The 14,008-nt window shown below is 64.3% G+C and overlaps 3 protein-coding genes across 3 annotated transcripts; 1 reads left to right on the forward strand and 2 right to left on the reverse strand.

Annotated features, from left to right (window-relative positions):
* Positions 1 to 6,040: 6,040 nt before the first annotated feature.
* EMIHUDRAFT_437360 (hypothetical protein) lies at positions 6,041 to 7,254 on the reverse strand. Its single transcript, XM_005764786.1, has one exon. It carries the CDS (start codon positions 7,106 to 7,108, stop codon positions 6,263 to 6,265), a length of 846 nt encoding a protein of 281 aa, XP_005764843.1. The 5' UTR covers positions 7,109 to 7,254; the 3' UTR covers positions 6,041 to 6,262.
* A 1,111-nt stretch (positions 7,255 to 8,365) lies between these two features.
* EMIHUDRAFT_213663 (hypothetical protein) lies at positions 8,366 to 10,507 on the forward strand (the record flags this gene model as incomplete). Its single annotated transcript, XM_005764787.1, has 6 exons — positions 8,366 to 8,385; positions 8,527 to 9,564; positions 9,880 to 9,955; positions 10,024 to 10,169; positions 10,295 to 10,372; positions 10,471 to 10,507. 6 exons carry the CDS (start codon positions 8,366 to 8,368, stop codon positions 10,505 to 10,507), a joined length of 1,395 nt encoding a protein of 464 aa, XP_005764844.1.
* Positions 10,508 to 13,056: 2,549 nt separating this feature from the next.
* EMIHUDRAFT_213664 (hypothetical protein) lies at positions 13,057 to 13,452 on the reverse strand (the record flags this gene model as incomplete). The annotated part of the gene is made up of 1 exon (XM_005764788.1): positions 13,057 to 13,452. One exon carries the CDS (start codon positions 13,450 to 13,452, stop codon positions 13,057 to 13,059), a length of 396 nt encoding a protein of 131 aa, XP_005764845.1.
* Positions 13,453 to 14,008: the final 556 nt, after the last annotated feature.

Genomic DNA, 14,008 nt, shown 5'->3' on the forward strand with positions numbered 1-14,008 from the left:
CGCCTTCGGGCTAGACGGCCCCGTGTGGCCCCGTGTGGATCCCTGAAGCTCTCGCACGGGACCAGGGCGTCGGGCTGGGGTGCAGGAGAGGCAGCAGGACAGCAGGCTCGCGGATGTAAGCGCCAGTATTGAGTCTGTCATTTTTGGCACTGTATTCCACGGTTTTGCCTCCTGACTCTTAGCACTCACGGCACTCCTTAGCCGTGCGGGCCGCACCGAGACATAGTAGAATGAGCGACGGGTTGACGTTCGGTCACGCAGGAAGCTCGTCCACCCCATCTCTTTGCTCGCATGTGCAACATTCGCACGGCGTCCGCTCCGGCCTCCAAGGTGCAGCACGGCGCGCGGATTCCGTCTCGATGCGCTCTGCCCGTTCATGCAGTCCGACGCTCCGACCAGAATCACTTAGACCTCTCGTCGTGCAAGAACGCAGCGGTCTTGGAGCTTCCCCCTCCCGTTCTTGCCGCATCCCATCCCGTGGCGACGCGCTGTGGCATCGAGCCGTACTCGCCGCGCCGCCGCGTAGGTACGCTGGACCGATTGACCCCAGGCGCAGTTATTGTTATGGTGTTATGGCTCTCGGGGCATAGCAGCCCACAACATGTTATGGGCTGCTATGAGAGAGCCGTCCCGGATCCACGGTGTTATGGCCCGAGACGCAAGCGAGGCCACACCGAACTGCTCGCCGCTGGAATTTTCGCTTCGCGCGCTGCCGCGCACGAGTAAATAAAAACGGACACCTCTACTGTGAGATGGGTAAAAAGGAACAGGTCCCGCGCGCGAGGTTCGGTCGGCATCGATCGCCAAATATTTTCTCTTTTGCCCTCAAGTTAAATTCAATAACATCAACCTGCCTCCTGAGCTGAACATCTTCATCCGGTAGGCCATGGTTGGCTGGTGGCAGCAGCGGGGCGCGGGGCGGGCGCTCCGAAAGAAGAATTTTACAATTTCCGAAAGAAGAATTTACCGGCGAACGCCGGGATACGCGCGGCGGGGCTCCAAACGAAAAATCCGTGGGACACATAACAGCTGTTATGAGGTTGTTATGCTGGCTGTCATAACAACCAGTGGGATGTGTTATGAGTGTTATGAGGTGTTATGAGGTGTTATGAGGTGTTATGGTAGGGTGTGCATAACAGCCATAACAGCGATGGATGTGTTATGAGGTGTTATGGGGTGGGGTGTTATGAGCAGCCAGCCATAACAGCCATAACAGAACACCTGTTATGGCCGCTCCCATAACCTTGACTGTGGGGTCAAGACCGAGACCAAGCAGCGGCCAGCGCTTCGAAGCATCAAGACGCTGTGCTTGCTGCCTCATGACGGCCACCAAGTCGCACAGCGCCATCCACAACCCGATCCGCGTATATGCGTGTGTGCCCTGTGAGAGCTTGACTGACTGACCGACTGACTGACTGTTGACCGGCTGTCCGATAGCGATTTGTTTTAGCTTATTTGGGACGGGATTGCGTAATATGAAGCACCCGTATGACGCCCGCAGAGCCTCCGCGTGCCTCGAGTCGCGCGGCGGCGGGCTGCCATCGGCATCGAGCACCTTTGACATCACATGTCTTGCGGCGAGCGTGCGTGGTCCAGAGATTGCTTACGCAAAGGTCGTCTTGTGCATGCTACCATGTGTCCAGCATTTCCTCGCGGCATGGGGCGAGCGCAACATGCAGGGCGACAATTTGTGGAGCCGACCGATCGCGGCCGATTTCTCGAAGCGACACGGCCCGACCCACCCGCTGCTGCTGTCGTTCCACAACGAATTGACCCTCTCCTGGGCGGGTAACGTGTACACAAAGGGCCGTTACGGTGTGCACTATGCAAAGGGGCGCAACGTCACGGCCTCTAAGTGGGTGGCGCTCGAGTATAGCATGCCTTACCTTAAGGCAGACCGCGATGCAGTCCGTGCTCTCGGCCACGCGGCGGAGCAGCGCACGCGAGTCTCGGTGCTAACCATCGCCGACTACTACCTCCCAGCGAGCCGCTCTATCCTTGACCACGAGGGCCTCGCATGCTACTTCACCACGAACCCGACGCCCGAGCCGCACCCTCGGCTCTCGCCCTACCCGCGCGCCGTCTTCCGCGCCGACGTGTGGGAGCAAGCGCTTTCGGCTGCGCCTCGCGCCGGGTGGCAGCCGTGGGGCTGGCAGCGAGCGACGCGTCCGAGGCCGCGGCAGCTCATGTGCCACGAGGGCCCGAATGACGCGAGGCTGGGCAACCCGCCCCGAACCGTAAGGCTTCGTTCGCTCACGCGCAACGGCTTTCGGTGCACGGCGGGCCGCCTCAGCGCGGAGGCTTACGCGACGGCACTCCGCAGCTCCCGCGCCGTCTTTGCGCCGAGGGGGTCCGGCGAGGCGGAGCACAAGTTTTGGGAGGCGGCCCTCGCCAACGCTGTCATTCTGACCGACATAGCACCCTCCCAAGTGCTGCTGCTCACCGGCCTGCGCGTGGTCATGCTCGGCCACGGGGCCTGGGAGGGGCTCACGCCTGCGACCCTCGACGCCCTCCTCGCAGTCGTGGAGGCGCGGCACAGGCAGTACGACGCGATGCGCGCATTCTTTCCTCAGTGGATGTACCGACTGCACACCGGCACGGCGGCCAGCGACCGGGACCACTCTGGCCGACAGCTGGCGCCACCTCTCATCGTCAACGGGTCCGCCGACCTAGCGCTTCTGACCGCGCGTCGCCCGGGCGGCGCCCTGGGGGCTCGACGGCCTCCCGGGGGCGACGGAGGTGCTCTGGGGGGGGATCCCCCCAGCCAAGGGGGTCCGGTTTGACTGGTTTTCGGTGTATGAATATGTAGTTTGTGGCTCTTACCACTTGCCCTTACGAACATACGTCATACCCAAAGGCAAAGCGCGAAGCCGAAAAGCGCGAAGGTGGACTGCTGTGTGTGTGTTGATTTTCAAGCGATTTTAGTCGATAAGAAGGCTCTAGAAAAAGAAAACGAACACCTATGCGAAAAAGAGAGAAATATGCTCCGATTTTTCTCCTCACTCACGGCTTGATGAAGCGGCCTCGGATGTTGCTCGTTCTGTTAGTGGCGTCGGCGGCGGCACGGCCGCTGCCGGTCACTCTGCCAGACTTTGCCGAGTACTGCGTATCCTCGCGCTGGGGATTCTCCTGTTTCGCCGACGGCGCTGCTGCCGGCGGCCGCGCCGCCACTCGTCTCGTAGGGCCCGCCAAGCTGCTTGTGGTGGGGTCGGTGCTGGGCACCGTCGGCGCGGCGATAGTCGCGGACGTGTGCGACCTGCCGCGCGCCGTGCGACGAGGCGAGCTCGTTCAGGCGACCCTGCCAGGCGCCGTGCAGCCACCCCGTCAGAGAGGGGAGGCTGCGAGAGGGAAGGCGGGACGGGCGGCGGCGGCTAGGGGACGCGGTGCGCGTTCGGATGGCGATCCCGAGACAATATGGGTCGAGGCGATCGCCTCCAGGAGTGACTTTCTCTGACGCCGGGAGAGGGAGGCCAGGAGACTGGGGCAGCCGGGGCCTCGTGCGGGCAGGTTAGTGGGGGGGCGCAGAGACTGATGCACCAAATGCAGGCTGGGGGACCAGCTGGAGCATCCGAGTCTGCTGCCGCTCCCTCGAGGCCGCTCCATATCGGCAGAGTGTTGCCATCCGTGCGCTACCTCTAGCTGGACAGCATGCTAGACAGGGCCGCCGATTTCACCCGTCTTCTCTGACTTCTGTTCCCGTGTAGTTCGGTCGTGGTATATCTGTATGACGTATGCGATCCGTATAGTTCTGGCTAAACGAGAACAACGCAGGGCCTCGTGAGAGCGACGACACAGAGGAACTTCCTGGTTGCACTGGTTCGGCACTGGGGCACAAGTCGAGAATCGTCTTTTGTCGCATTTCAAAACCATTTCGCACTGACACGCGCGCGCCGCGCGACCCGCGTCGCTCCGCGAGGGCATGAGCCTTCCGCGATTCGAACCCGCAGCCAAAAGCTGCTCGCTCGAACCGCGGCCGACTCTGCCACCGCGGCCGCAGCTGCTGAGCACTTCAGAAGACTGGTGCCTCATATGCTCTGAGGTCACAGTATGGGTTCGGTAGCGCCGCTAGTGGAGCTTTGGCTCTGGGCTTTTGGCTACCTTTTGGCGTCGGCACGACCGCGGTGGGCGCCCTGTAGGTCGCCAAACCAAACCGCGCCGGTCTAGCCATGCCCGCATAGTGGACGTTGACGGGCCCGGTCAGTTCCGCGCAATCTCGTCGCCCGGATCAGCTGCGCCGCGCCACTCTCGACGGCCTCTCGAGCGGAGTCGGCGCACACGCGGCACGGCGAAGGAGGGCGCGATCCGCCGCCGGTTCTTCGGCCGTCTGCCTCGGCGCACGACCCGCGGGGCACGTGCGCGCCTCGAGAAGCTCCGCCGCCCCGCCCGGCGCTGCCCACCCGCCTTCGGTGGCACCCGCCGACAGCAGCCGCTCGTCGCGCCGGGTGCGGCTGCTCGGCGACGTCGAGCGTGGTGCCCGACGGCTCAGGAGCCTTCTACCATCGACCACTACCACGGCTGCCACCGTCGGCGCCTTCGCTCGAGCTCTCCGAGGCCGCGTTCTGACCTCGTGCCGCGGCTGTCGTCGCTGCAGCAGCGACGAGGGCCGCGGCAAGGGGTGCAGCGGCGACGGGCGGGGTGGAGAGGCGCGGCCAGGCTACCGGACCGTTGCCCACGCCCACCGCGCCGGGCCCCTTCACCCGGAGGCGGCTTGCGGCAGTTACCCATGTCTCCGTGCGACCCGCTTGGGTAAAGCCGTGCTGGCCCCCCCACACGCGTCGTTCTGTGAGATTCCCGACTTTTAGTGTGTACCGCGAGCAGACGCGCGGTGCGTGTACCAAAGTTAGTGGGCCATTTTGAATGGTTGAAATAGGCCTTCCTCCGGTGGGTCGCCCTGGCGCTGCGCGGCACGCCCGGCGGGGTCGTTGACGTGTGTGAAAAGTGTTACACCGATGTGTCCGATCGGCACCGTGACAGTGGGTGACACCGTCACCGCGACACTGCGACTTCGTCACTCTCGCGCGAGGGAGCGACGTCAGCGGACAGCGCGCTCCATAAGCAATTAAATCGGATTAATCGGTGGCCGTTGCCTCTATGTATCGTATCTTGAGGTATGTGCGCGCTCAATGATATCAGCGCCTTCGACCACCAACAGCCTGCCAACAGCGCGACCCTACGCGGAGCCGCGAGAGGCGCGAGCGGTGCGACATACTACACGTCATTAGCATACTATACGTCATTGGGTGAACAAAAGATAGGAAGAATTAAATCAGATAAGAAAAAGCAGGGGAAAGTGGAAAGTGATTAATGAGCGAAGCGCAGCCAAAGTTGGAGGCCTGAGCGGGGTAGGGGCCCCGCCAGAGCCGGAAACTTTAGGCGGAGCGAGCGCCAAACGGCTATTGCTCTCCACTACTACCGCGAAATTGCCGGCCGGCGCTTCGCGCCGGCCAGCCTCGCGGCGCTGCGCGCCGCCTGTAGAGTGCGTGGGGGGCTAGAGCGCCAAACGGCTATTGCTCTCCACTACTACCGCGAAATTGCCGGCCGGCGCTTCGCGCCGGCCAGCCTCGCGGCGCTGCGCGCCGCCTGTAGAGTGCGTGGGGGGCTAGAGCGCCAAACGGCTATTGCTCTCCACTACTACCGCGAAATTGCCGGCCGGCGCTTCGCGCCGGCCAGCCTCGCGGCGCTGCGCGCCGCCTGTAGAGTGCGTGGGGGGCTAGAGCGCCAAACGGCTATTGCTCTCCACTACTACCGCGAAATTGCCGATGCGATGCGTGCGACTTTGATTGTTGCTTGGCGTGCGGCAACTCGCAGGAGGCGGACGGCCTTAGTACGGCGGTGGGGTATGATCTGCCTCCCGCGGCGGGAGAGTCCCAAGCCGATAGCAATCGTCGCAGGGAGCGTCACCGCGAGGAGGCAGCTATTCGAGATCTTCACAGGTGGTGCGTGGGAGGTCGCGTGTGCGCGTGACCGTGGCATACCGTATTTACTAAGTAAATAGGGGGGGGGGGGTAAATGTAGCGGGGGGCCCCGCCGGAGGCAGGTTACTGATACCAATATAGTGTATTTAATATAGCGTGAAAGCGTGATATAGTCCTCGGCGCTCGGGGTCGGGTCTCGTCTCTCCTCCACTCTCGAGAACTAGAGTACGGATAGACGAGTAAGAGGTACCGTCTCGACGAGACATATTACAATGTCACGAATCGCGCGCGGGCGGCGGGCGCAGGCCCAGCTACCGCCTCTCTGCGGAGTCTCCGCGGGTCCGCGCTCACCTGCCCACGAGCCTCGCCAGCACGGGCTGGTGGTCCGAGGCGCCTTCCTCGAATCCGGAGAGGACGCCGCAGCCCACGCACGCTAGCCGTGCGGTCCGGTAGGCGACGTGGTCGAGCCGCTTGCGCAGAGTGAGGCCTCTTGCGAGAGGCCAGAGGTGCGTCTCCTTTCGCCGCGGCACCCACTCCGCCAGCGCGTCGCCAAACCCTGCCGCCGCAAGGGTGGCGAGGGCGGCCGACCCGTCCGCCTCGTTGAAATCGCCGGCGACGAGGTCGGCGTCGGGGCAAGCTCGCATCAGGGAGCGCGCCTCCCCGAGGCGGACAGAGGCGGTCGTTCTCGCGCTGCTGAGGAGGGCGCCTCCGCTTAGCTCGAGCGGCGGGCGGAGGTGCACGTTGACCACGCGGAGCACCCCCGCTGGCGTGTCGACGGCGCAGGCGAGTGCGGGGAAGACGGAACCGGCGACGTCTCCAAAGGATATCGCGCGGCACTCAGCGAGCGGGAAGCGGCTCAGGACGGCACACCCGCCGGCGAGCTGCCTGGTCGGGTGGTGGTAATGCACGTGCCGGTACTCGAGCGACGCGAGCCGCCGCTCCCACGCCGGGTTGGTCTCCTGCAGCAGCACTATGTCGGCCGAGGCCTGCGTTATGGCGTCGATGACACGGTCCGCGGCCGCGCCAGCCGCGCCAGAGAACTCAACATTGTAGGTGAGCACGTCGATGCTCGGCTCACCGCGGCTGCCGGTCGCCGGTGGGAGGAGGCTCCTATCGAACCTGTATGGCAGGAGTGGCGGCCAAAGCTGATAGGCAAGGCTGCTGAGGTCGCTGACGGCGTCGCTAACGCGCATAAGGATTCCTACCTAGCTAGGTACAGTGTGGGTTGCGGCTCGAGGCTCTCGAGGTTGGCCGCGTTGGGTAGCGAGGATTGGTGTGACGCGATCCACGCAGGCGTGGTTTCGACGGCCGACCGTCAGTGGCACGGGTATCGGAGTTAGGATTCCTTGGACCTGATACGACACCTGTGAACGTGAACAGAGTGGTACCAGCACTGTGGGTCGTTGCGGCACTGCAGCTTGACACCCAAGTGTTGAGCACCGGTGACTGTGGGAATGGGGAAGCAGAGTTCAGATCAGTCGAGGGAGTGTGACCTCCCTCATCCTCAACGGGCGTCCAATCGCAATCGGATTTACTACGGCGGTGGTCCAATGGTAATCCGCATATTGGACGTCCCCGTCCATTGTTCTCGCCGTTCTTCGGCGGGGCCGCGTCACAGGGCGGGGGCGCAGGCGCGCGCCCCGCCCGGCGCGCAGGCGCCAGTGCGGCGCGGAGGTTCTCCCACCCTCCATCCATCCCCATCGCGCTCTATAAACTCTCACAAGCCTGTCTAGAGGTAGTGGGGGTTGCGTCGTGTGCCAAGCATGGCCATCACAGTCAGGCATGCTGATACTCTCGCAGTCTGCCCGTGTGTGTGCTTAGCCCCGCTCAGGCTTCTAACATGCTTGGTTGTCCCAAGGGGGGCCTCCCGGACGCATGATCCTAGCCCAATACGTCCAAGGGAACTCCTTTCGATTTTTGACAGAATTAATGCACTGCCCCCGCACGGTACTAATGGTCGTAGTTTTGGTCCCGGTGCCCTTCACGGCACCACACCGCCGCTTGAAGGCCCGAGATTAGCCTAGCAGTGAGTGGGCATCGCCTGCCGGTCGGCTTGGCACGACGCGAGGCGACCTCCTGAGGCTACCTGAGCTGGCAATGGATGCCACCAGGACGCACGGCTAGCAGGAGCCAGTCAGGCATGCCCTGCTGTGGAGCAGAGCCAGCTGGCGCACCGGCGATACTAACTCAGCGCGCCGCGAGAGGCGAATCTGGGCGACTTTGGAGGCGCAGTTCTCGAGGTTGCCGTCGACGATTGATGGTCACTGCCGTCCGGGAAGGTCTTCTCTCAACAGGCCGAGCGCCGTGGCCTGGCTCGGCTCGCCGCGGGCGCCACGAATTTACGGGACCGAAACTCACGACACCTCGATAGCATGTGCTCGCGCAGCTCCGACTTGGAGGGCATCTCGCCGCGATTCACAGCCTTGTTATTGACAAGAAAAATACCTCCTATGGCGCTATGCGCTGGTCTGTGAGAGGTTGAGGTGCGAGCCCTGGAGGCCCTGGGGATGGGGTGAGACTACCCTTCACAGCCTTGTTATTGAGAAGAAAATACCTCCTATGGCGCTGTGCGCTGGCCTGTGATTCACACCGAGCAGCTCTGCTCGCCAAGGCTCGCCAAGGCTCGGGTTGACTCGGCCAGACAAAAACCCAAACGGGAGTACCTCGCCAGCTTGGAGCCGGATCCTTTCGCGCTTGCTCGGACCGAGGTGGGGACGCTCTCGAACGCTCTGAAGCAAATCGCCACGCCCGCTGCCGGCATGGACGCCGCGGGTCGCGGCGGGCGGCACTCGGCGCACGACGTGGGCATGCTCGAGGCGGAGCAGCAGATGTGGGTCGCCAACCAGAAGCGCGACCTCCTTGAGCTGCGGCACCGGCAGATCCTTGCGCGCGTCGACTGGCTCAACCAGCTCAACACGCAGGCGATGCTGGTGGCCGGCTCGGCGGTCGCCTCGCTGGGCGGCGAATCGCTCGAGACCATTGACGACGAGCACGTCACCAAAACGCTCCTCGACACAATCTTTGTCGCGTCGACGGCCGCGACGCTCTGCTTTTCGCTGTGGGTCATCTTTATCTCTTCGAATCTGATCATGCTCTCGCAGATGACCGCGCTCACCGGCACCTCGGCTGGCGACGTCAAGACCGCCGACGAGATCCTCGAGCGGCGGATCAACGAGGTGCGGTCGTACTACCTGCTCTCGCTCGTCATGCTGCTCATCAGCGCGCTGTCAATGGTATGGATGAACTGCACGGGCTCGAACTCGACCATCGCCACCGTCATCTTCGTCACCGTCTCGCTCCACGCCGTGCACACCCTCCGCGACACCTCCGCCGAGTTCAAAGAGTCGACCACCTTTGAAGGCGACGACACCGTCCTGCAGTGCCTCAACTCCGCTGCGCGCCTCCTCCGCCCGCCCTGCTGCGCCAAGCTCGCCCCGCGCCGCTGGCGCCGCCTCGTCGACCGGGACGGCCGCTCCGCCCACTTCCAGCTCCCGGCCGACGCCGGGCGCGCCGCCGACGCCCAAAAGTCGCGCAGCCGCGGCTCAAACTCGTCGAGGGCGGCGCCCGAGGGGAGGTGGGCGGACGGGGAGGCGCGCGCGAGGGCCGCGGCGGCGCCAGCGCGGTACCAGGGCTGGGTCTTCAAGTCCAAGTCACACGACGGCCCTCTGCGTGCCAAGGAGCGCCCCGCCGCCACGGACACAGCACAGACGACTTTCTCTGCACAACATGCATGTCACGACGCGTCCACGACGCGAGCCCGCGAGATATGTCCCACCCCACGAGGTACGTCCACGCCGCGTCCCACACAGGAGCGCCTCAACGCCATGGACCACCTCCGCGCCGCCCTCGCCTCCGAGCCGAGCGGCCGCGACCTCCTCGCGGCGGCAGAGCAGCAGGGCGCCGGCGGCCCGCCCCGAAAGGCGCAGCCGTACCTCTCGCCGTCTGGCCCGCTGCGCGACCGGAGGTGGTTCGTGCTGCGGGACACGGCCCTCGCTTGGTACAACACCGACGACGACCACACGCTGCAAGCGCCGCCCAAGGTGCCGCCTCGCTCCCTCCGCCAGCCCCGACCGCCTCCCGACCGCCCCCCGCCTCCCGGCCGCCTCAGGTCATGCTGTCGATGTCGGGCTACACGGTGCGAGAGACGGTGGAGCCGGGGCCGGCGAGGCGCTCCGCGCTGATGCTGCTGCCGCGTGCCGTCCTCGCCCAGCCCACAGAGGCGCCAGAGCGGGCGGCGCTCGCGCCAAAGTCATGGTACATCCGCGCAGAGACGGACGACGAGACGCAGCGATGGCGCGCGGCCTCGCCCGCCCACGCGGCGCGGCCGCCCGCATCTGCGCTGCGCGTTCTCACCGACGCGGCCCTCGTGTGCGACGTAGGCTCGAACTGCTCACCGTCGCGATCCACCGGGCGGACCAGCAGCAGGCCGCCGGCATGGCGGGACCATCTAGAGAAAGGTGACTTTTTGCGCAGCGGCGCCGCCAGGCGCCCGCCCCGGCGGTGAACGAGCGGAGCGAGTGAGCCGCCGGGGCGGGCGCCTGGCGGCTCCGCGGAGCTCCTTTGGCTCGGCGCGGGCGGGAGTGTGCGAGTAAAAATAAATTGCGGCGGTCCCCTTCGGCTATCGCCTCCTGCTGCTCGGCGAAGGCCGCGAAAATACAACTGCCGAAATCGCTGCTGCGTCGGGATGCGGGCACCTCAGATACAGAAGCGAAGAAGAGCCGTTCATGCCCGGCCATCCTCACCCCCCCAAGCAGCTGCGGCCGCAATTTCAGCCGGTCCCGTGACCGCCCCACCCCGGCAGGAGCGCGTTCGAGCGAGGCCGTTCCGCAGAGCACACCGAGAGGGGCCGGTCGCGCGCAGCGCCAGGATGCGGCCGCCGCATGCAGCCTCCGTGGAGGCTGCATGCGGCGGCCACTTCCCCCCTCGGTCTTTCGCCGCGCTCCGGCCGCTCCTTGGCTCCTGGCCGTCTCTTCCGAGCGGCTTTGCGCGCCCCCAACATTCCCCTGACAGCAGCGCCTCACGGCGTGGGCTGCGAGGTCACTCGGGGTGACCCAGGGGGCGGCGGGGGAGCACTCTTCCGCCGGAGTATCGACGGTCTTCCCGCTACTCGCTCGCATTTAAGGTGCATCCACGCCCCGCCCACCACCTTCCCGGCAGCCCCACCCGCTCGGTGACGTCCTCACTTCTCCCCCCTGCCCCGCCCCGCCCCCTTTCAGGCGAGGCCCTGGCCACCTCCGGGAACGGGCAGCAGCGCGACGCTTTTCGAGAGCGAGCGGCGGCGGCGGCTCAGCACCAACGCCTCTGCAACGCAGGGGCTGGCTGCGTGGGCCCCCACCACCGGACTCCGTCGGGCTCGCGTCTCCCTCTCCGCACGGGAGCTGGAGGGGTCGGGAGCGCAGTGTGTGTCTGTGTCTGTGTCTGTGTCTGTGTCCCTGTCGTGTCGTGTGTAACTCTCGCACACTGCTCTATCTAATAGCTCTCGCCACAGGCTCAGCCTCGCCTCCGTCCGCACGCTCGACACACGACAGAACCCGGACGACGTGCGTTTTTGCTTCTCTACAAAACACGCACACCCACGCCCGCCCCAGTCAGCGGACAGCGCCATCGAGAACAAAGACCGCAATACTTTGGCGAGCCAACGCAGCCGAGAGATAAATTCTCCGCAAGAGAGAGCCTTTGGGTTGCCTAACGTTAGGAGCTGAACAGTGTTGCTAGTGTTAACAGTAACAACAGAACAACAGTGGGGCTCCCCGACAACAGTAGCTAACGTTAGCCGACTGAACAACAGTAAGGAAGGCCTGGCAGTGACCCACGACGATCTCTAGAGTGTCCAGTGCGGGTAATACCCGAAAATACCCGGAAAATCCCAGGTATTTGCGGGTTTTACCCGGACTTTCTGAACAACAGTAACAACAGTAACAAACAGTAACAGCATGGGCTGGGGTGAACACTTGAACAACGTTGAGGATTTCAGCCAACAATAGCGTCTCCTCATTCCTAACTTGTTCCTAGGCCTAGCGGTGCAGGCCGCAGAGCGCGAACTCGCCGTACTGAGCCTAGCGCAGCGCGAACTCGCCGTCTGAGCCTAGCGCAGCGCGAACTCGCTCCTGTTCATAGCTGCGGTGCTGCGCAACCCTACGGGGTGTGGAGGGTCGAGTTGACCAGGGGGTTGTGCGCCGGGCCCTCCTGCTCGGCTCCAGCCGGTAGACAAGTCTTGTCATCAACAGAGTAGATGGATCTGACCTCGGGGCCGATGTGACCAAGCGCTGGTAGCGTGGTTTGACCTCACACCCATGGTCTCACAGTGTGCCGGCAGTCGCCGAGCAGTGTCGCTCACACAAGCCGCAGCACAAGTGACTGAGGGCCAGTGAGGGCGAGCCCATCGCTGTCACAGCTGTGGCAGCCGCACAGCAGGCTGTGTCAACTGTGCAGAGTGTGTGAGCAGCCGAGGAGCTGCTCTCCAGGCTTCTGTCGCAAAGAGCTGCATGCCACCGAAGGCGCTGTCGAGGTTCGCCGAGCGCGGCGAAATCCGGGGACACCGTCACCGACGAGCGCGTTGGAGTACTCACTCCGGACAAAGACAGTGGCACGCGCCGCTTGTCTTCGCGGCGAGGCGCGGGATCGTCTGTGGCGAAGTGGGTCGCGTCCCCGGATTTCATGCACCCACCCAGCATCCACACCCTTTAGCCTAGCTCCATTTTTCAGTGTATGTTAGCTCTTACGAACATACCCGTAGGTGAACTGCTGACAGGGTTTGCGATGAGGAGCGATCCGAACGTGGTATTCGGGTGATTAGATCACTACCGCCGAAGCGCTTTTTTGCATTTAATTTATGCTGGTGGGCGCCGGGGGCGCGCGAACTCTCGTACGACGGTTAGTCCCGGTCGCCGGTGGGGGTGAGGGTCAAATATCGTTTTCATATCGTTCAAAACGATGTGAAAAAAATTCGTGTGTGTTGTCTGTTCGTGTTGTGGGGCGCTGGGGGGGGGGGCCGCGGCCGGGGGGGGTGCGCCTGGGCCTGCGCGCCGGGGGGCGCGAGAGACTAAGGTGATCGCCTTTTTAATGTTCACAGACACACATCGTGCACACTGAAATGAGTCTCCGACTTGTTCTAGGTGTGCTAGGAAGAAGCGGCTTTGTTTTAAGGCAGCGTGGCGCAGGCGGTGGCGGGAGCAGCATCCTCGTCCACCACCACCCAGTCGTCCTCTAGCACCGGAGCCCGCGAGTCCTCGTCCAGGGACAGGTCAATCCCGAGCCGCTCGAGACGCGCAGCGAGCGCCGTAAAGGACGTGCCGCGCTGGAACCACGGAAGCTCATCGTTTTCGGGGGGCGGCCCGTCGGGAGGACCGCGCAACGTCAGCTCGGGCGCGTCGGCAAAAGGAGCCCCGATGTGAGCCTCGTTGCGAAGGCGGTTCAGGCGCCTCCGCCCCACCCTCGCCGGCACTGCGTTGACGCCAGGCGGCCAGTGATCGCCCGCACGCGAGCGCGCCGGCGGACGGAGAGGGAGTTGAGCGGGGAGGAGGAGCTCTGGGAACATGCGCGACCGGGGAATGCGGCGCGGGCCACCGACGCTGGCCCAGCGAGATGCCCAGGAGCCAGAACGGCAGCGCGCCCGCTCCGAGGGCGACGCCAGAGTCTTCACCGCTGGGCGTGTTTTCGAGTGTTTCCTCGACTCGTCCGTCGACGATCAAATTTCTTATTTTTTTGTGCCGCCCTTGCGTTCTCTCGTCTCGGGAGTCGCGCAGCGTCCGAGTACCAAGATAAAAAGAAAAGACACGCCCGGCCGCATACACCGCCTGCGCCTCCCGCTCGCAGGTACAGCCGCTTCCATCCCCGGGGGGCGCGCGACGCCTGCGACGGAGCTCGGAACATGCGCGTCTCCCTGAGCGCAAACGACCTGTGCGTCTCTGAGGGCTTCGTCACGATCGCAAAGGAGGAGCCCATCGACGTCATGGGTGCGTCGCCTCTCTCAGACGTCATCGAGATCCTCCCGGCGCGGCTCACCTCTCTCAGCCTCGCCGCTGGCCTCGTCGGCATCGCGCCTCCGAGGCTGCACGACACGCCGGTCGAGCCCCTCGAGCGGGAGGTCGCAG

This window comes from Emiliania huxleyi, assembly GCF_000372725.1.
Source record: "Emiliania huxleyi CCMP1516 unplaced genomic scaffold EMIHUscaffold_58, whole genome shotgun sequence".
Lineage (NCBI taxonomy): Eukaryota > Haptophyta > Isochrysidales > Noelaerhabdaceae > Emiliania > Emiliania huxleyi.